This window comes from Lates calcarifer, unplaced genomic scaffold (genome assembly GCF_001640805.2).
Source record: "Lates calcarifer isolate ASB-BC8 unplaced genomic scaffold, TLL_Latcal_v3 _unitig_2090_quiver_2381, whole genome shotgun sequence".
NCBI lineage: Eukaryota > Metazoa > Chordata > Actinopteri > Centropomidae > Lates > Lates calcarifer.
Window position 1 is genome coordinate 10,572 of NW_026115976.1, and position 20,892 is coordinate 31,463.

The 20,892-nt window shown below is 38.6% G+C and overlaps 2 protein-coding genes across 4 annotated transcripts; both read left to right on the forward strand.

Annotated features, from left to right (window-relative positions):
* Positions 1-855: 855 nt before the first annotated feature.
* Positions 856-10,431, forward strand: LOC108892156 (macrophage mannose receptor 1-like). 3 transcript variants are annotated; one of them, XM_051067902.1, is made up of 5 exons: positions 856-1,031; positions 3,134-3,350; positions 3,645-3,977; positions 4,260-4,357; positions 9,745-10,431. In XM_051067902.1, exons 1-5 carry the CDS (start codon positions 906-908, stop codon positions 9,877-9,879), a joined length of 909 nt encoding a protein of 302 aa, XP_050923859.1. In that variant the 5' UTR covers positions 856-905; the 3' UTR covers positions 9,880-10,431. The 3 variants fall into 3 exon arrangements, with proteins under 3 accessions (XP_050923859.1, XP_050923860.1, XP_018545092.2); XM_051067903.1 differs by lacking the exon at positions 4,260-4,357 and adding an exon at positions 8,492-8,589; XM_018689576.2 differs by lacking the exon at positions 9,745-10,431 and adding an exon at positions 4,820-5,392.
* A 2,122-nt stretch (positions 10,432-12,553) lies between these two features.
* LOC108892157 (macrophage mannose receptor 1-like) lies at positions 12,554-16,848 on the forward strand. The gene is made up of 5 exons (XM_018689578.2): positions 12,554-12,741; positions 14,538-14,757; positions 15,052-15,384; positions 16,106-16,203; positions 16,457-16,848. The coding sequence occupies exons 1-5, from the start codon at positions 12,607-12,609 to the stop codon at positions 16,589-16,591; spliced, it is 921 nt and encodes a 306-aa protein (XP_018545094.2). The 5' UTR covers positions 12,554-12,606; the 3' UTR covers positions 16,592-16,848.
* The last annotated feature ends 4,044 nt before the right edge of the window (positions 16,849-20,892 follow it).

Below are 20,892 nucleotides of genomic sequence, written 5' to 3' on the forward strand. Positions count from 1 at the left end.
CTGGTGCCCAAAGCTAAGTTTCTCGTTTCACTCAGGTGGCCTGTGTGTGTGGTTTCACTGATGTCTCCACTTATTAGTTTAACGAGACTGCATCAATCAAAGCTGACTGATCTTTCCAGTTTTCTCTGTGAAGAAGGTAGACACAGGGACATTAGATATTTAGATGTAAATGCAGTGTCTGATGGTTGCGTCGTCTGGTGTCCCGCCAGCAACCTGATGGGTGACAGCTGCGAACGCCCAATCAACGCTGTTGCAGGTTTAATCAGTCATGAATTTCTAGTTGGTAGAGTGCAAAACTTTGAACACACATTTAACAAGGTTTTGACCTAAAAATACAGTGGCTTTAATGGTTTTATCCATGACCTGACAGGTCAGTACAGTATCAGCTATCATACAAATCAGTCAGTATGAAACTTAACAGCCAGATATGCAAATAAGTGTTTCCATAAACAACTTTGCATGAAGCTGATGAAAGTGTTGATAACAGTCATTTCAACAGCTCCTCAGTCACAGACTGAAGGAGACAAAGGTGGAACATACAACAATGGAAAAGGTTCTTCTGATCATCACAGCTGCAGCAGGCAAGTGTTTTTATATTCTCTATAATTTCCTATACATTTTTCTGTAATTGATGTAAAATGTCAAATAATACAATAATGATAATTTGCACTAGTAAGTTATTTTATGTTTATGACGTCCATATTAGAAGAGCTTTAACCACCAAAACAATGGCACAGCTGAATACACTGAAATGTCATTTTTATTATTATTTTAACAAATGAAAGCTATATTATAATAGTATTTTATCCCAAATCTGATCAATATCCATGTCTGTCACTACAGGGCTGTGTGCTGTCTCATCACTCCCTCCTCGTCAGTACCATTTCGTTTATGAACTCAAGACCATGACTGAAGCTCAGAGCTACTGCAGAGAAAAATACACAGACCTGGCCACTATAGACAACATGGAGGACGTGAACCTCTTGAACTCCATGGCAGATTTAAGCAGAATGGTCTACCCATATCCCCATGTGAGTTCATCTTTGTCTCTTAAATTTTAAAGTCATTTTTACAATTATGTAACTGACAGGTGACAGTAACATTTTGAGGTACTTGTACTTTACTTGATTTGTTCCATTTTATGCTACTTACAGAGGGAAATATTATATATTATTAATTATAATGTAGTGTATTATTATATAATACGTTGTTATTATTATTATATAATACACTACATTTATCTGAGAGATTTAGTTACTAGTTACTTTCACTGAAGTAGGATTTTATAGAGTATTTCTCCATTGTTGTGTTGGTACTGTTACTTCAGGAAAGGATCTGAATACTTCTTCCATCACTGTACTTACATTATGTGAACTGTCCTGCACTCACACAGTGTGACTGAAGGTTCAGTCCCTCACACTGACTGTATCAGGTCATTGTCATCAGGCTCTAATAAACAATATGGTGCAAATGTTCCACTTTCTTAGTGAATATAACCACTGGGTTGGTTTTTATGTGGGACAACAGCAGAAAGTACAACATGTGAGACATGAGTGTACATATTACTAAACTGGATAACAGAATGTCATTTTAACATTCACTGATTTTAACAATGGGATCAGTCCTGTCAATACCAACATTAAACAGTTGGCAGCATGTGTCCCATTAAATTACAGAAACACTAGTACAAGCAAGTACATTCATCTACTGTTGAAATACAAAGGTGGAAGAAGTACTACAATCCTTTACTAATGGAAGAGTAGTAAGACCAGAGTGTAGAAATACTCTGTTACAAGTAAAAGCCCTGTATTCAAATGTACTTCAGTATCAAAGGTAAAACTACTCTGAACACAAAATGGTATTAATTATTAAATATCTGATTATTATTGTTGATGCATTGACATGTAAGCAGCTAAATCATCTGGTAAAGATGGAGACACATTTAACTACTTTAGAAACTGTTGGATAATTTAATCTTTTGAAAAAACATATTTTATTTGTTAATAATTTCTACTGTCTCTAAAATCTGAACCTGCAAAGTAACTATCAACTACAGCTGTCAGATAAACACAGCAGAGTAAATACAATATTTCTCTGAAATGTAGTTAAACACATTAGAATAAAATGTACAGTACCTCATAACTACTGTACTTGAGTAAATGCTCTTAGTTATAGCTTAGTTACTGGTAGAATTACAATTGTAGACATGACAGCTACACAAACCAATTCATCAAATGATGTTATCCATTAGTTGGACTATGTGCGTGAAATGATTAGAATATTGAAATGTTCTTTTCATCCAGTATGTAAATGACTGCAGAGTAAAGTCAGAGTCCAGACTTCACTGTGTTTAAAACAACACAGCACACAATAAATAAAATGAAAACATGACAATGACAAGTTGATTTTAAAATTACAATTAGAATAAATTCAGTGATGAACACAAATTTGACAAATCAAACAAAATGGAAACATGTTGATCAAATCAGGTAACACATGTTCATCACACAGTACATTGATCAGAGCATCAAAATCTTTGAGGTCAAACCTGAAACTCTGTTGAAAACTGAACCAAAGCAATTATAAGATACTGTAAAGAAGTGTTGGAGGATCAGAGCCCCTGTTTACACCTGGGATTAAAATGTGATCTGTATCCAGACACCTTATCCAGATCAGAAAACACACATGTTAATGCGAGTTGTAAATGTGTTGGGATCCGATCTGTCTGACCACTGCTGGCTCACAGTGTGTTAGGATCTTAGGTCAGTGTAAAGGTAAAGTGTACAAATGTAACGTGCTGTATGTACACAATGTCTTCCTGTTCCCGCTCTGACCTCTGACCTCTGAGCACTCCTCACATCAGAAGCTTCCTGAACTGATGAAAATGTAATCATGTGATTTCAGTGGATGATGAGAACACATTAAAATCATCAGGTGTAAATGTAAAGACAAGATCACAGCATTTATTGTCTGGAAACAGATCACATTTTAATAACAGGTGTAAATGGAGTGAGACTGAGCAGCATCAAGAGTGTAAATAGAAATTATTTTGTCAACTTTTGCCTTGAGCAACTTTACAGAGGTCAAATACTTTATATCACATTTGAGACTAAAGAAAACGTGGTGTTTCCAGCGAGCCTGGATAGGTCTGTACGACGATGTGAACAGCTGGAGGTGGTCGCTGTCAGACAGAAGTTTCTACACACAGGAGGAGGCTGAGTTCAGGAACTGGACCTCTGGAGAACCAAACAATAAAGACAATAGACAATACTGCGCACTGATTAAAGATGGACAGTGGAACGATGTTTCTTGTGATTTCTACCGTACAGCAGTCTGCATGGATGTCAGAGGTGAGGATTTTAACTGGTGAAATTACACCATACAACACAGCAGTTTAGTTTCTTTATCTCTCCCACTTTCTGCTTCTCTTTGTCTCTGTGTTTTCCTTATTTGGGCTCACAGTTCAATCAATCAATCAGACTTTATTTGTACAGCACCTTTTTCTAGGTTGGTCCAATTCAAAGTACTTTACAGATGAGCAACAAGCTGACAGTACAGATGGAAACACTAACACTATACTACACACTACTAATGCTTATGGTTATGTTACTGCTGCTCAGCTCTTCACTATGATCTGTTTTCAGGGTCAAATGTCACATTTGTCTTCATCAACAAAACAATGACATGGACTGAAGCTCAGAGCTACTGCAGAGCAAACCACACAGACCTGGTCAGTGTGAGAAACATGGAGGAAAACCAGAAGGTAACAGAGCTGCTACCTTCAGGACAAGATGTCTGGATCGGCCTTTTCAGAGACTCCTGGAAGTGGTCGGATGGAAGTAACTCCTCATTTAGGTACTGGAATGAGGTTGAACCTAATGGGAACACGCAGAACTGTGTGGCAGCAAACTTCGGCTATCATGGAAAATGGGAGGACTGGACTTGTAATTGGAGGAGAGCATTTATCTGCTACAGTCGTAAGTCATGACTCAGTCAGCCTTTAAATGTAGATTTAAGTTTCCTTTACCTACAGATACAGTGGAACATGCTCACAATGACAATGCTAACATGCTGATGTTTAGTTGGTATAATGTTCACTGTATTAAATGTTGCTGAAGTGTTGGTTTCACTGATGCGAAGAGTGCAAAGTCCAATAAGATAGTAACAGTGGAGGTTCATACTAACCTCAATGACACTTGTTAGAACATCATCATTATCCAACTAGAAACTGTAACTGATGAAGCCTGTTTGTTTTTCAGCACCTGTCTCAAAGAAAGTGGTGAGAGTGAGGCTCATGAAGAAAAGCTCCTCTCTGGATCTGAATGACCCTGCTGTGATGGAAGACATCTTGAGGCAGGTAAATAATGTTTGACCTTTGTATTATTTGTGTATATACTATATTCTCTTGATGGGTTTTCAATTTTGGAAACAACATGAGTAGATAAATACGAACACGATATCTCAGTAACATCTTGAGGGAATGTCTTCACATAAACATTCACTTTGACTCAAAGATGAATTGATTAGATTTTGATGGTGAAATGTCAAAAGTCGAGGTCAATGTGATCTGACACTGTTGAATTGAGCTACTACTATACTGAAAGCCAATTCCACAGACCTCAGTCATGTGGTCATTAAAAATGATTCTCAGTCTGATGTCTAGGAGAGTGATTTGTGTCGGGTAACATCCAGATGAACGTCAGGACCCAAGGTTTTTGTGGCTGATTGGTGTAAGGCAGTTAAACTGTAACTGAACAAAAGTGTTTGGTGAAGAATTTTCTGTGTGATATTCAACAAAGTAAATGATTTTGTGTCTCAGCTCAAACAGAAGCTGAAGGACAAGGGAGTGGACGGAGACGTCAAACTGAGCTGGAGGAAGCAGTCGGATGGAAAGGTCTTCCACAAGGAAAAGGAGACTGAGAAGAAAACCACTAAGAAAAGAGATGAACTTTAATATTTATTGTCAGTTTCCATCAAATATTTTCTTTCTCTTCATCCTGTAAAAGAATAATGTTTTGTCAAAACATATTTTGCTGTTTTCTTTCTATAATCTGTGTGATTATCTTGAATTATACAGATAATTATCATATGTCCTATTTCTATGACATCACCTTGTTAGGAATTTAAACTGTAAGAATCATCATATTATTATGATTGCATAGGTGAGCAGTGCTTTGAGCTAAATGCTAATATCAACATGCTTGCAATGGAAATGCTAAAATACAGCTTAGAATTGAATTAATAATAATCAGTAATATAACACTGCAAGACCATGATCTGTTCTGCAGAATGAGTCATGTTATTTTTGATGCTTAAATACATTTTTACTTAAGTAAATGCAAAATGTTTATTTCATACGCTGTATAGATATTCATCCTGGAAGCAGCATATATAATACATTCAGAAAGTATTCAGACCCCTTCACTTTTTCCACATTTTATAATGTTGCAGCCCATGCTAAAATCTCTGGATCATCTTTGGGGTGTTTCTACACCTTGATTGGAGACCATTTATGTCAAATCGAACTAATAGTACATGTGACAAACCGGGGTGATTCTACACTGTGATTGGGCAGTGGTGCGCAGCTTAGTGAAGAGTCAAAAAGAATGAATTGTAATAACTCTGGTGATCCTCTGACTTTTCAGTGCAGCTTTATGCAATATTGCCATCTAGCTACTTATCTATTTTAACCTGTATTTGACAGTGACGGTCTAGAGCTGGCAGAAGATGGGGGAGGAGATGTGGCATGTGATAACGACCCTCAGATTGAACTAGTGATTACAGTCCCAGCATCACCTCAAAACTCTGGTTTTGATTTGTAAAGGCACACACTTGTCTATATAAAGCGAGGACAGTGCTTATCAAAGCAGGTCAGAGGAAGCACCTGCAGAGCTCAGAGACAGGACTGTGTTGAGGCACAGATCTGGGGAAGGTTACAAAAACCTTTCTGCTGCATTGAAGGTTCCCAAGAGCACATTGGCCTTTTTGTTAAATGAAGGAAGTTTGAAACAACCTAGACTTTTCCAAGATCTGGCTGCCTGGCCAACCAGAGACAGTCCAGATAACAGAGGTGACTGAGAACTTGATGGTCACTCAGGCTGAGCTCCAGGGATTGTGTGTAGAGATGGGAGAAACCTTCAGAAGGACAACCATTCAGTTCAATCTTGGTTTCATCAGACCAGAGAATCTTGTTTCTCACAGCCTAAGGGACCTTTAGGTGCTGTTTTGCAAACTCCACATGGGTTTTTATATGTCTTTTACGAAGGAGAGTCCTCCATCTGACCATCCTGCCTTTAAGCCCAGATCAGTGGAGTATTGCAGTGATGTATTGTCCTTCTAGAAGTTTCTCCCATCTCCCCACAGGATGTCTGGAGCTCAGCCAGAGTGACCAGTGGTTTCTTGATCACGTCTGTTACCGAGGCCTTTCGCTCTTGATTGATCTGTTTGGTCTAAAGAGGGTCCAGGTAGAGATATATATATATATATATATATATATATATATATATATATATATATATATATATATATATATATATAATGTGTGTGTGTGTGTGTGTGTGTGTGTGTGTGTAAATACATATACAGTACCATTCAAAGGTTTAGACACCTTCTCATTCAATGGTTTTTCTTTATTTTTGCTATTTTCTGCATTGTGGATTAATATTGAGGACATCAGAACTATGAAGGAACATATATGGAATGTTGTCATAAGTGTTAGACAAAGCAGAATAGGTTTTATTTTTGAGATTCTTCAAAGTAGCCACCTTTTACTTTGATGACAGCTTTGCACACTTCAGCTTCATGAGGTAGTCACCTGGAATGGCCTTGAAGGAGTTCCCAGAGGTGCTAAGCACTGACTGGTGCTGTCCATGAAAGAAACATAAAATCATATGTAAGCTATTTCCACATATGTTTTCATGTTCCTATTCACCATCCCATGTACCATTTTGGTCCTACGAAAATGACTGAATGACATATCTTCATGTCCACTACTGGTAGAAACCTCTAATATTGGCACAAAAATAACTAATGTTGTATTTGAGGGAAAAATTGATGATGATTGTTTGATGTGTGGGTGCAAAAAGGAGCCCCCATCACAAGATCAAATATGGTTTTATTCGTGACCTGACAGGTCAGTACAGTATCAGCTATCATACAAATCAGTCAGTATGAAACTTAACAGCCAGATATGCAAATAAGTGTTTCCATAAACAACTTTGCACGAAGCTGATGAAAGTGTTGATAACAGTCATTTCAACAGCTCCTCAGTCACAGACTGAAGGAGACAAAGGTGGAACATACAACAATGGAAAAGGTTCTTCTGATCATCACAGCTGCAGCAGGCAAGTGTTTTTATATATGTATTTTCTATGACGTCCATATTAGAAGAGCTTTAACCACCAAAACAATGACACAGCTGAATACACTGAAATGTCATTTTACAAAGTCAAACTATTGTATAGAAGGAATTTTTAGCCCAAATCTGATCAATATCCATGTCTGTCACTACAGGGCTGTGTGCTGTCTCATCACTCCCTGCTCATCAGTACCATTTGGTTTATGAACAAATGAACATGACTGAAGCTCAGAGCTACTGCAGAGAAAAATACACAGACCTGGCCACTATAGACAACATGGAGGACGTGAACCTCTTGACCTCCATGGCAGATTTAAACAGAATGGTCTACCCAACATACAGCTATGTGAGTTCACCTTTGTGTCTTTCATTTCATCTTTTACAGTTCGAGAGGTCCTTGTACTATTTGTTCCATTTTCTGCTACTTTCCACCTCCATGACATTTCAGAGGGAAATATTGTACTTTTTACTGAGCAACATTTATCTGACAGAGGTAGTTACTAGATACGTTGAAAATGAAGATTTTATATAAACAACATACAATAAGCTTATAAAATATAACATATTTTCACTTCCAGAAAAACAGAGCCTGGTTCAGGCTCCTTGTCACATTTCAAATGTCTCTGAGTTCTCTGATGGTTTCATTTGAACAATTGTTTGAAGCCCAAAGAGGTAAAATTATTTATTATTTTTCCAAAACTGAAAACATTCTGTGACGCTCTGGAGGGACCCGACCCTCCAGACCACACAGACCTGGCCAGTGTGAGAAACATGGAGGAAAACCAGAAGGTAACAGAGCTGCTACCTTTACTAAAAAGAATCTGGATCGGCCTTTTCAGAGACTCCTGGAAGTGGTCAGATGGAAGTAACTCCTCATTTAGGTACTGGATCACAGGTGAACCTAATGAGGGCACAGAGAACTGTGTGGCAGCAGACTTCAACAACTCTGGAAAATGGGAGGACCAGCACTGTGGTCAGAGGAGAGCATTTATCTGCTACAGTCGTAAGTCATGACTCAGTCAGTCTTTAAATGTAGATTTAGGTTTCCATTGATTATTTATGATGTAATATCTGTAAGAATGTCATTATTATCCAACTAGAAACTGTAACTGATGAAGCCTGTTTGTTTTTCAGCACCTGTCTCAAAGAAAGTGGTGAGAGTGAGGCTCATGAAGAAAAGCTCCTCTCTGGATCTGAATGACCCTGCTGTGATGGAAGACATCTTGAGGCAGGTAATGTTTGACCTTTGTATCATCTTTGTATTTTGTTCAAACGTTCAGGTTGAGCCAAAGATGAACTGATTTGATTTTGATGGTCAGAGGTCATAGTGTTCGACCGTCGTGTTGGCTGTCACAAAAATAAAGGTAAATTTGAGTCACACAAAATCAATAGATGACTTTTTGAAATACATGAAATACAAACAGCAACTGATCAAGCCAAAAATATGAACACTGCCACTATTGTTCACATAAAAAGGGGAAGATGAAGCTGGGACAATGGCAAGAAAACAGAGCTAAATAAAGTTCAGTTTCTGGTAAGGCACAGTGTAGGAGTGAGAAGCTCATTTACATTCACCTGTGGTTTTAGTAAAACAAAGAGTTTGTATCAGCATACAAGTACATTACCTCAGTGTCATTTGACTTCATGCAAAAACCATGTATATCAAAAATATTTCCTCTAACTCCCAGCAGCTAGGTCATTGTTGTTTCCCTGCTCTTTCCCTGGAGGGACAGCTACACATCATTTTGTCACTTGGTGGTATTTACATTGTTACAGAGTGACATTGGTTTATGTATAGCATTGGGTTTCCTCTGCTTACTGCTAAGGCTGACTTGAAGGATGAGCATCAGATATTGTTTTTCAGTGGACAGTGGTCTAGTTGAGTTGGGTTGTCTCAAGCCATAATTTTGCTATGCTGGCAAGTTTAGTGGCTTGCATTTAAGACCCACCTAATATTGTGTATGTACCCCTCTGGCTTCCAAAACAACAGTGACCCATCAGGGCATGGACATAGGACCTCTAGGGGTCCAGATAATCCCACAGATTCTGGATCAGATTGGGATCTGGGGAGTTTGGAGGTCAGGTCAACACCTTGAGCTCTTTGTCGTGTTCCTCGAGACATTTCTGAGCTGCTTCTGTGGTATGATGAGAGCACTGTCCTGCTGCCACGGGGAAGTGCTGTTGTTATTTGGATGAGTGAAAGATCCAAGGACTCCAAGCAGAACATTGCATTGTAACAAGATGATCAATGTTATTCACTTCACCTGTCAGTGGTTTAACATTGTGGCCAGTGTGAGGCAGTTATAGTTAAAGTGTAGTTGGACAAGTGTATTTGGTGAAGAATTTTCTGTGTGATATTCAACAAAGTAAATGATTTTGTTTCTCAGCTCAAACAGAAGCTGAAGGACAAGGGAGTGGACGGAGACGTCAAACTGAGCTGGAGGAAGCAGTCGGATGGAAAGGTCTTCCACAAGGAAAAGGAGACTGAGAAGAAAACCACTAAGAAAAAAGATGAACTTTAAAATTTATTGTCAGTTTCCATCAAATATTTTCTTTCTCTTCATCCTGTAAAAGAATAATGTTTTGTCAAAACATATTTTGCTGTTTTCTTTCTATAATCTGTGTGATTATCTTGAATTATACAGATAATTATCATATGTCCTATTTCTATGACATCACCTTATTATGGGTGTGAACTGAATCATCATGTTGTGATTGGATAAGTGAGCAGTGCTTTGAGCTAAAAGCTAATATCATCATGCTAATGTGCTATTAATGGAAATGCTAAAATACAACTTATATTCTTCTATTGTACTTCTACATATTTTAGATAATCAGTAATAATCAATAATATACCATTCTGCAGAATGAGTCCTTTTCCTTTTGATACTGAAGTACATGTTTCTGTTAGCATGGCCGTCGTGCTGTCCATGTGCATGAAATCAAAAGATTACAGTAGATTACATTGTATGACTGTTTCATAAACTGTCGTGAGAATGGGTTGACAAAAACATCTGACAATGTGCTGCAATGTACTGTCAGTAACAAAGGAAACAGAGCTAAATAAAGTGCAGTTCCTGGTCAGATACAGTGAAGCTGTGACAGCCTCATTTACATTTAGAGGTTCAGTCTTTCAGTGCTTTTAGGAAAACAAAAGTGTTCACAGTGCCTTCATGAACAGTGAACAATACCTCAGTATCATTTGACCTCATTCAAATTGGTCACAGGCAAAAATGATGCGCCTGTGAAAAACATATTTGATGTCATCTTATTTGACCAACAAATACTGACCACAGACAGTAGGGAATAATCAGTAGGAACTTCAAGGCAGTGTTATATCCAGACCAGACCTGATAATCAGAATATCTGCAGTTTGGTAACTCCCATATAAAAAAAAACGTTCATTTATTTCAATATGTATCTACCAAATTATATGTCAAACTGTTTATAATCATACCAAGAATTCGCCCTGAATGATTTGCAGATTGGACACTTGGCTTGCAGTCAGATGAAGATGAGAAAGACAACAACACAGTATATATACAAAATAAGTTCAAAAATACAGAACAACAAAACACACACACACACACACACACACACAGTGTAATGTGTATAATATTACATGTGCAAATTTAGCAAGTTTATTGCACATGTAACAAAGGAGACCAAACTCCAGTTGCAGTTGAACCAGTGTGCTGAGTATTTGGCCTGGGGGAAGAATTTCAATCTGAATCTGAATCTGATCTGAGCGGTTTAAAACAGGTGTAGCCTTGCAGAGGACCTGCTGGTTCAAGATGGCTGTCAGGGGCTGTTGGATACCTATCATCAGTGTATCCCCCTCAAATTATCCAATATGAACAAAAAATCAGAGGTTAGAGAAAATTTGTGACTTTAATTTTAGATAATATTCAAGTTTTTGTAACTTGAACCAGTGCATGTAACGCTAAAGTTGCCTTTTGCCTATAGTTCCTCTTCACATGAATTTAATTTTTTTATTAATTAAATAACTACAAGAAATAAAAACAGCATCAGATCAAGCCAAAAACAGACCCTCAGCTACCATCCAGTTAAACTGGGCCGATGCAAAGAAAACAGAGCTACATAAAGTGCAGCCTGAAGCAACCAAACCAAACCACAATAAAGTCAGTAAGAACAGATTCAATAAAACACAGATGAAAAACAGTCATCAAAGAAATGAAACACCTGAAAGTCTTCATCTTCCTTACAAAGAACAAACTCTGCTGGACCTTTTTACAGTCGGCTTCAGTATCTGACTGGAAACAAAGCTTGGTATCAGTCACAGTGCCACAGTATTTGTACCTGAACAATATCAGTGTGTGTTTGGTGAATGTTTGAAACACTGGGCTGTGCTCTTCTAAAACTTCTAAACACCTTTTCAAGTATGTGAAAGAACAATCACTGTAGAATGAAGCTTTATTAATGTAATGGATATATCACTGCCTGAAGTTCCTACTGATTGTGGTCAGTATTTGTTGAAAATGTTTGACAGGCAAATTATTTTTGCCTGTGAACAATTTGCATGAGGTCAAATGATACTGGGGTGCTGTTCATGTGTGGCACTAATGAATGGTTCAGGGGAAGTCTGCATGGCACCGCAAACTGTCCTTTAGTCCAAAAACCACTGAAAGACCCAATCTCTAAATGTAAATGAGGCTGTCACACCTACACAGTTCCTGCATCTGACCAGGAACTGCACTTTATTCATCTCTGTTTCTTTTCTACTGTCCTAAATTAATCTGTCTCTGTTTTATGTGCAGGATGGCAGCAGAGGTTTTGTTTTTATTTGTTTATTTTTATTATAAACATTATTTATTATTATTTTATAGTCTTTATGTATAACCATCAAGTAAATCAGTCAGCATGACACTGAAAAGCGAGATATGCAAATAAGTCTTTCCCTAAAAAACTTTGCATAAAGCTGATTAAAGTGTAGACAACCTAATACGAGATTACAACAGCTCCACAGTCACAGAGTAAAGGAGACAAAGGTGGAACATACAACCATGGAAAAGGTTCTTCTTTTCATCACAGCTGCAGCAGGCAAGTGTTTTATATTTTCTATAATTTTCTATACATTATCTTTTAATTGATGTGAAATGTAACACAATACAAAGTGATTATAGAAGGAATTTTTAGCCCAAATCTGATCAATATCCATGTCTGTCACTACAGGGCTGTGTGCTGTCTCATCACTCCCTGCTCATCAGTACCATTTGGTTTATGAACAAATGAACATGACTGAAGCTCAGAGCTACTGCAGAGAAAAATACACAGACCTGGCCACTATAGACAACATGGAGGACGTGAACCTCTTGACCTCCATGGCAGATTTAAGCAGAATGGTCTACCCAACATACAGCTATGTGAGTACTTGATTTGGTTTGTTCCATTTTATGCTACTTTCCACTTCTACTCTACTCTAAATATTGTAATTTTTATTTACACTACATTTATCTGACAGAGATACTTACTAGATACTTCACAAATGAAGATTTTATGTAAACAACATACAAAAAAGCTTATGAAGTATGAAGTATTGTTCAGGTTAAACCAGTGGTTCCCAGCTGTTATTGGTTTGTGAAAAACAGAGTCTGGTTCAGGCTCTCTGATGGTTTCTTTTGAAAAACCCAAAAAGGTGAAATTATTTGATATTTCTTTAAAAAATAAACAAAAAAAGATTAGAAAAGAAAGATTAGAGATTAGATTAGATTAGATTAGATTAGATTAGAGAAAACTCAAAAAACTGAAAACATCTTGTAACCCCTGAGGTTGGGAACCACTAAATGATCAAACTGATGAAGTAGTTAGAACAGCCTCCACCATCACTAGATACAGTAAACAGTAACAGTAAAATGCATGATAATGTCCTATAGAATAATAATGTAGATCAGCCACAGAGGAAGTTTTACTGCACCACCACTACTTTTGCTGCTGACAGTTGAAGTACATGACACTGATAATACTTCTGTACTTTCACTGAAGTAGGATTTTATAGAGTATTTCTCCATTGTTGTGTTGGTACTGTTACTTCAGGAAAGGATCTGAGTACTTCTTCCATCACTGTACTTACATTATGTGAACTGTCCTGCACTCACACAGTGTGACTGAAGGTTCAGTCCCTCACACTGACTGTATCAGGTCATTGTCATCAGGCTCTAATAAACAATATGGTGCAAATGTTCCACTTTCTTAGTGAATATAACCACTGGGTTGGTTTTTATGTGGGACAACAGCAGAAAGTAAAACATGTGAGACATGAGTGTACATATTACTAAACTGGATAACAGAATGTCATTTTAACATTCACTGATTTTAACAATGGGATCAGTCCTGTCAATACCAACATTAAACAGTTGGCAGCATGTGTCCCATTAAATTACAGAAACACTAGTACAAGCAAGTACATTCATCTACTGTTGAAATACAAAGGTGGAAGAAGTACTACAATCCTTTACTAATGGAAGAGTAGTAAGACCAGAGTGTAGAAATACTCTGTTACAAGTAAAAGCCCTGTATTCAAATGTACTTCAGTATCAAAGGTAAAACTACTCTGAACACAAAATGGTGTTAGATTATTAAATATCTGATTATTATTGTTGATGCATTGACATGTAAGCAGCTAAATCATCTGGTAAAGATGGAGACACATTTAACTACTTTAGAAACTGTTGGTCGCCACACAAACAAATTTATCAAAGGATGTTAACCATGTGTGTGACAAACAAATGATTTGAATATTTAAATGTTCATTTCATCCAGTATGTAAATGACTGAGTCTAGACTTCACTATCTGCGTCAGCTTGACAAGTTGATGTTACAATGATGAACACGAATTTGACAAATCACACATAATGGAAACATGTTGATCAAATCAGGTAACATGTGTTCATCACACAGTACATTGATCAGAGCATTAAAATCTCAATGAGGATAACAAGAACGCATTAAAATCATCAGGTGTAAATGTAAAGACAAGATCACAGTGTTTATTGTCTGGATATAGATCACATTTTAATAACAGGTGTAAATGGAGTAATAGGCAGGATCAAGAGTGTAACAAGAAATTATTTTGTGAAAAATTTTGCCTTGAGCAACTTTACAATTTTAGCAAAGATCAAATATTTTACATCAGATTTTTAATAAAAAATGCTTTTTCCAGCGAGCCTGGATAGGTCTGTACGACGATGTGAACAGCTGGAGGTGGTCGCTGTCAGACAGAAGTTTCTACACACAGGAGGAGGCTGAGTTCAGGAACTGGTACTCTGGAGAACCAGACAATTACAATAGTAGAGAACACTGTGCATGGATCACCAATGATGGACAGTGGAATGATGTTTTTTGTGATGTTCTCCGTACAGCAGTCTGCATGGATGTCAGAGGTGAGGATTTTAACTGGTGAAATTACACCATACAACACAGCAGTTTAGTTTCTTTATCTCTCCCACTTTCTGCTTCTCTTTGTCTCTGTGTTTTCCTTATTTGGGCTCACAGTTCAATCAATCAATCAGACTTTATTTGTACAGCACCTTTTTCTAGGTTGGTCCAATTCAAAGTACTTTACAGATGAGCAACAAGCTGACAGTCCAGATGGAAACACTAACACTATACTACACACTACTAATGCTTATGGTTATGTTACTGCTGCTCAGCTCTTCACTATGATCTGTTTTCAGGGTCAAATGTCACATTTGTCTTCATCAGCAAAACAATGACATGGACTGAAGCTCAGAGCTACTGCAGAGCAAACCACACAGACCTGGCCAGTGTGAGAAACATGGAGGAAAACCAGAAGGTAACAGAGCTGCTACCTTCAGGACAAAGTGTCTGGATCGGCCTTTTCAGAGACTCCTGGAAGTGGTCGGATGGAAGTAACTCCTCATTTAGGTACTGGAATGAGGTTGAACCTAATGGGAACACGGAGAACTGTGTGGCAGCAGACTTCAGTGGCTCTGGAAAATGGGAGGACTGGACCTGTGGTCAGAGGAAAGCATTTATTTGCTACATTGGTAAGTCATGACTCAGTCAGCCTTTAAATGTAGATTTAGGTTTCCTTCACCTGCAGATACATGCTCACAATGACAATGCTAACATGCTGATGTTTAGCTGGTATAATGTTTACCATGTTCACTGTATTCAATGTGAACACAAAGAACAGTTAAGGATGATGGGAATGTCATTAGTTTTGCAGGTGTTAAAACCAGAGTACTGGGATAAACTGAAAGTTTTACCTGATGGTGGCGCCAGTTGAAAAGTTAAAGGATCATCAAAGTTTTTGAAATTCATCCTGAGGGAACATAAATGTCTAAACCACATTTCATCAGAATTCTTCTAACTGTTTGTCTGGGAACCTTGAACATGAACTGAACCAAATTTCATGCCAATCCATCCAACAGTTGTTGAGAAATTTTAGTCTGGACCAAAGTGCTGGACTGGACAACATAATAATAAAAAGTTATGGATATAGAAAATATGTTTTATTGCATTTATTATTATTGATAATGTTCATGAGCTTATTTGGAAAGTTAATACACAGTAGGGATCAACAGCAGATGAAGGGTTTGTGTTGCTGAAGTGTTGGTTTCACTGATGCAAAGAGTGTGAAGGCCAATAAGAGAGTAGAGGTTCATGCTAAGCTAAGCCAAGTTAAATTATTCAAGATGTGATATTTGTAAAAACATCATTATTATCCAACTACAGTGTAACTGGTGAAGCCTGTTTGTTTTTCAGCAAAGAAAACAAAGAAAGTGGTGAGAGTGAGGCTCATGAAGAAAAGCTCCTCTCTGGATCTGAATGACCCTCCTGTGATGGAAGACATCTTGAGGGAGGTAAATAATGTTTGACCTTTTTAATTTTTATGTATGTACTTTAGCTTCTTATTGAGTTTTCAGTTTTGGAAACAATGGGAGTAGATCTACAACACAACACTGAAATCAGTTATTTCATATTTAAACAGTCAAGTTTCTTGTTTAGTATCAGGTTTCAGATAATGACTCACATTTCCAAAGTTATATCAAAGATATTTCCTTTAACTCTCAGCAGTGAGTGATATTCAACAAAGTAAATGTTTTTGTGTCTCAGCTCAAACAGAAGCTGAAGGACGAGGGAGTGGACGGAGACGTCAAACTGAGCTGGAGGAAGCAGTCGGATGGAAAGGTCTTCCACAAGGAAAAGGAGACTGAGAAGAAAACCACTAAGAAAAGAGATGAACTTTAATGTTTGAATTCTGTCAGTTTCCATTTCCATTCTCTTCATCTGGTAAAAGAGTAATGTTTTATCAGAACATATTTAGCTGTTTTCTTTCGAGAATTTGCATGATGATCTTGAATTATACAGATAATTTTCATATGTCCTATTTCTGACCTTACCTTATTAGTAATATATGTTGTAAAAGTCATCGTGCGATTGTGATTGTGTAGGTGAGTAGTGCTTTGAGCTAAATGGTAATATCAATATTTTAATTAATAGGTAAAAATCAGTGATATACTGTATATCATAACTCTGCAGAATGAGTCATGGAACTTCTGATGCTAAAGTACATTTTCCTGATAATATTTGTGTGGTTTTTACTTCAATAGAATTATTATTATTATTAACTTTTATTATTATTATGAACTTTTCCATGGAAAAGGCTTCATATGAGCGTGTATTGAACAAGGATGAATAACAGAGACAAGAGTATGGATCATCTGATTGGCACACACCTGTGGCAGTGGGCCTCATTATCTCTCTCTCCAGCCTGCAACAGTAGCACCTTTGTTGGTGTTAGGTATTCAGTTTATCATTTATTCATTCATCTACTCCAATAAACTAAATGCAGTAAAACCTTCTCTTGGTTGTGTTGATTCTAATGTTCGGTGTTGAGGCCAGCTGTAACATAGTAATGGGGACTCGATCAGCAAACCAGTCCTTTGTTTTCTAGTTAGTCAGGACACCTATGTGCAGCCACATGAGGTAGTTGTTTGAACTTTCCCAGCAGGTGCTGGAGAGACCAGCTCCACTTTTATTATTTTTTGTGTGATAGCTCTGGGGTGGCCCCTGGCGTGCCCAGGTGGCATCACTGAAGATAAACAGGTAAAGTAAAGTAGTAATCTCACAGGTAGAGGGGAACTGGTTTATTTCTGAAGGAGGAAGTTCATCAAAATCCTGTCAATCCTGATGACCTATGTGAGGCCTGCTTTGTTGTAGTTAGGTTATTTGGGGTTTTGCGTTGAGGCATTCACAATTAAGCTGTTTCACCTGTTTAGCTCTTGTACCTTTTGTGCGTGGCTAAGGGTGTGAAGTGTCCTATCTCAGAGCAAAATGTTGTTTGGTCCAGGGGGCCTGTGTCTGTTGATTTGCACCTTTACATTCCAGTTAAGGGGGTCAGCCTCATTTGGGGGCAATGACCTGGCTGATAAAAAGGTGTTTCCTCCCCGGTTGTGACAACCACTGCAGCTAGGTAGAGAAGAGCTAGCAAGGTCACAGTGGGCTGATTCTTCTTTGGCCAAGTGTTTTGGATAGGACAGTGGAGATGAGACGGGAAACAGGGAGAGAGAGCAGAGGAATGACACGCCAGTAAAGGTCCGGCCGAACCGGGGGTCGATCCGGGGACCAGCTGCTTAGGGCCCATGAGCCCATGTGGTACATGCCCCAACCATAGTGGCTACGGGGGCGCCCAATCCCTGTTGCTTTTTATGTGGAAGATGATGTGCTCATGCATAAGCGGTCTGCTTGTCCTGATGGGCTTGACTGAGTGCCACTTACCAAGTTGTTGTTGCCTCTGAGTATCATTCAGATACTGAACTGAGCTCATGATAACGGTATGTCTGGTCACTTGGGGATTAAAAAGACCTACAACCGGATCTTAGGACGCTTCTTTTGGCTTGGTTTAAAGGCTGCAGTTAGCAAGCAAACTTAATCAGGTGATTTCCCCAGCGCCCTCTACAGCCTATTCCTGTATTGGGGGAACCATTTGAGAGACTTATTGTTGACTGGCTGAAGTCAAAGTCTGGTCCTCAGTACATACTGACCATCATGTATGCCACCACTTGTTATCCTGAGGCAATACCGTTGCATTCTCTTAAGGCTAAGGTTATAGTCAGGGAGCTTCTGAAGTTCTGCACTACTTTTGGGTTGCCAAAAGTCATCCAAACAGACCAGGGGAGTAACTTCATGTCTAAGGTCTTCAGTCAGGTACTAGAGGTCATGGCTGTGAAGCATCAGGTTTCCAGTGCTTACCATCCTGAGAGTCAAGGAGTTCTAGAGAGATTCCACCAGACCCTTAAGTATGTGCTATACACCTATTGCTTGGAGCATGGCCCATACCCTTTCTGTTGTTTGCAGTCCATGAAACGGTAAAAGAGTCATTGGGGTTCAGCCCTGCCGACTGTGTGGTGTTTTGGCCACACAGAGGCTCATTGAAACTGTTGTGGGGACAGCTAATGGCAGATTCACCACCTACCGTCCATGTGCTTGACTTTCAGGAACGTCTCCATCATGTGTGCAACCTAGCTAAACAGGCTATGGCAAACTCTCAGTCTAAAATGAAACAACAGTTTGATAAAAATGCTCTTTCCAGCCTGGAGACTCAGTTTTGGTTCTTTTGCCGCCCATACCCAAGTCAGTGTTACATGCAGGGTTTGCTGGGCCTTATGTTGTTAAGAAGAAGCTAAGTGACACTGACTCTAGACAGAAAGTATAAGTCTCAGGTATGTCATGTTAACATGCTGAAGACTTATACAGCCCGGCCATCAGAAGGGCAAAGTCCTTCAAATGAAGTGAGTGGTGTTGTTGCCGTCGTTTCCACTTGTCCTGCTGATAATGGTTTGACCAAAGAAAACACACCTGCTATGGGTGGCCGGTTCCAGAACTCATAAGTGCTGGCAAATCTCAAGGCTCAAATGTCCTATCTTCCTGACTCTCAAAAGGAAGATATTCTTGGGTTGATATGTGATCACCTTGATTTTTTTTTTTTTTTTTCAGATCCACTTGTACAAATGTACTACATCATGACATTGATGTAGGTGATTGTGCTCGCATTAAACAGCATCCTTATCGTGTCAACCCTATCAAGCGTGAACTGATGAAAAAAGAGGTTGGTATTTGCTAAAAAGAATGGTCTTGCAGTTCCCAGTAACAGTTCTTGGAGTTCACCCTGTTCACTGGTGCCAAAAGTTGAATTGACTCCTAGGTTCTGGACAGACTATCGCAAAGTGAACAGTGTAACTAGGTCTGACTCTTTTCCTCTTCCTCGTGTTGAGGATTGTATTGATAGGGTAGGAACAGCTTGCTATGTGACCAAGTTAGACTTGTTAAAAGGCTACTGGCAAGTTCCTTTGACACAGAGGGCCTCTGACATCTCTGTGATTCAAGCTTGAGGTCGATGCAAGTGGTACAGGTGCCTGTGCTGTTCTCATCCAGGAAGATTTAGCAGGCATTGACCATCCTATCTGCTATTTTTCTACAGCACTATTGAAAAGGAGGCCCTGGACTTGTTGTGGGCTTTACAGCACTTTGAGGTGTGTGTGAGTTCTTCCTTTCAACCTGTTGTTGTTTATACAGACCATAATCCTTTGGTGTTTCTACATTGCATGTATAACAGCAAGCAGAGGTTCATGCATTGGGCCAACATAGTTCAGAACTACAATTTGGACATTCGCCATTTGCTATTGACCCTTTACTTGGATCATCTGATTGGCACACTGTTCGGTTTATCATTTATTCATTAATCTACTTCAATAAACTAAATGCAGTAAAACTTTATCTTGATTGTGTCCATTGTTATGTTCGGTGTTGAGCCAGCTGTAACAGCATAAAGCGTGAAATCCTCATCTGTGAATAATTTTACCACGCCCAGTTCTGGACATATTTTAGGATGTCGATGGAACAGTTTGAGGTCCTGCTGGGGAGGCTAGCTCTGCATCTGAGGATAGATCAATAGAACTGCTGTGAGACTGGGCGGACAAAACATGTCAATATGACAACAGTGGCAAAGTATATTATAGTCTTGTCTCCCCTGTTTAGTTGTTGGGTTATTGTGGTCTGTTCTGCATTTTGTGTATAGTTGTGCTGTGTGTTTTCCTGGTTCCCCAGTGTTTGCTTACTTCCCCTTTTATGGAATTTGGATTTTAAGGGTTTTTTTTTACCTTTGGCTTTACGTCTTTTGTTGTTATTGTTTTTTGAATAAATCGTTGAACTGTTTGAGCCTGTTCAGTGTCTGAATTTGGGTCCTCACCCCTGACTCCCTACACCCCAAAGTGACAGTGAACTCATAAAAGAAATTACACAAAAGTCTTCATCTTCCTTACAAAGAACAAACTCTGCTGGACCTTTTTACAGTCGGCTTCAGTATCTGACTGGAAACAAAGCTTGGTATCAATCACAGTGCCACAGTATTTGTACCTACCAGTATTTGTTGAAAATGTTTGACAGGCAAATTATTTTTGCCTGTGAACAATTTGCATGAGGTCAAATGATACTGGGGTGCTGTTCATGTGTGGCACTAATGAATGGTTCAGGGGAAGTCTGCATGGCAC

Bases quoted from the DNA above. Each gene is read 5' to 3' on its own strand.
- LOC108892156 (XM_051067902.1), top strand. From the start codon at position 906: ATGACTGAAGCTCAGAGCTACTGCAGAGAAAAATACACAGACCTGGCC. The intron at 3,978-4,259 runs GTAAGTCATGAC...TTTGTTTTTCAG, and splicing joins AGCATTTATCTGCTACAGTC to CACCTGTCTCAAAGAAAGTG. The intron at 4,358-9,744 runs GTAAATAATGTT...TTTGTTTCTCAG, and splicing joins TGGAAGACATCTTGAGGCAG to CTCAAACAGAAGCTGAAGGA.
- LOC108892157 (XM_018689578.2), top strand. From the start codon at position 12,607: ATGAACATGACTGAAGCTCAGAGCTACTGCAGAGAAAAATACACAGAC. The intron at 14,758-15,051 runs GTGAGGATTTTA...ATCTGTTTTCAG, and splicing joins AGTCTGCATGGATGTCAGAG to GGTCAAATGTCACATTTGTC. The intron at 15,385-16,105 runs GTAAGTCATGAC...TTTGTTTTTCAG, and splicing joins AGCATTTATTTGCTACATTG to CAAAGAAAACAAAGAAAGTG.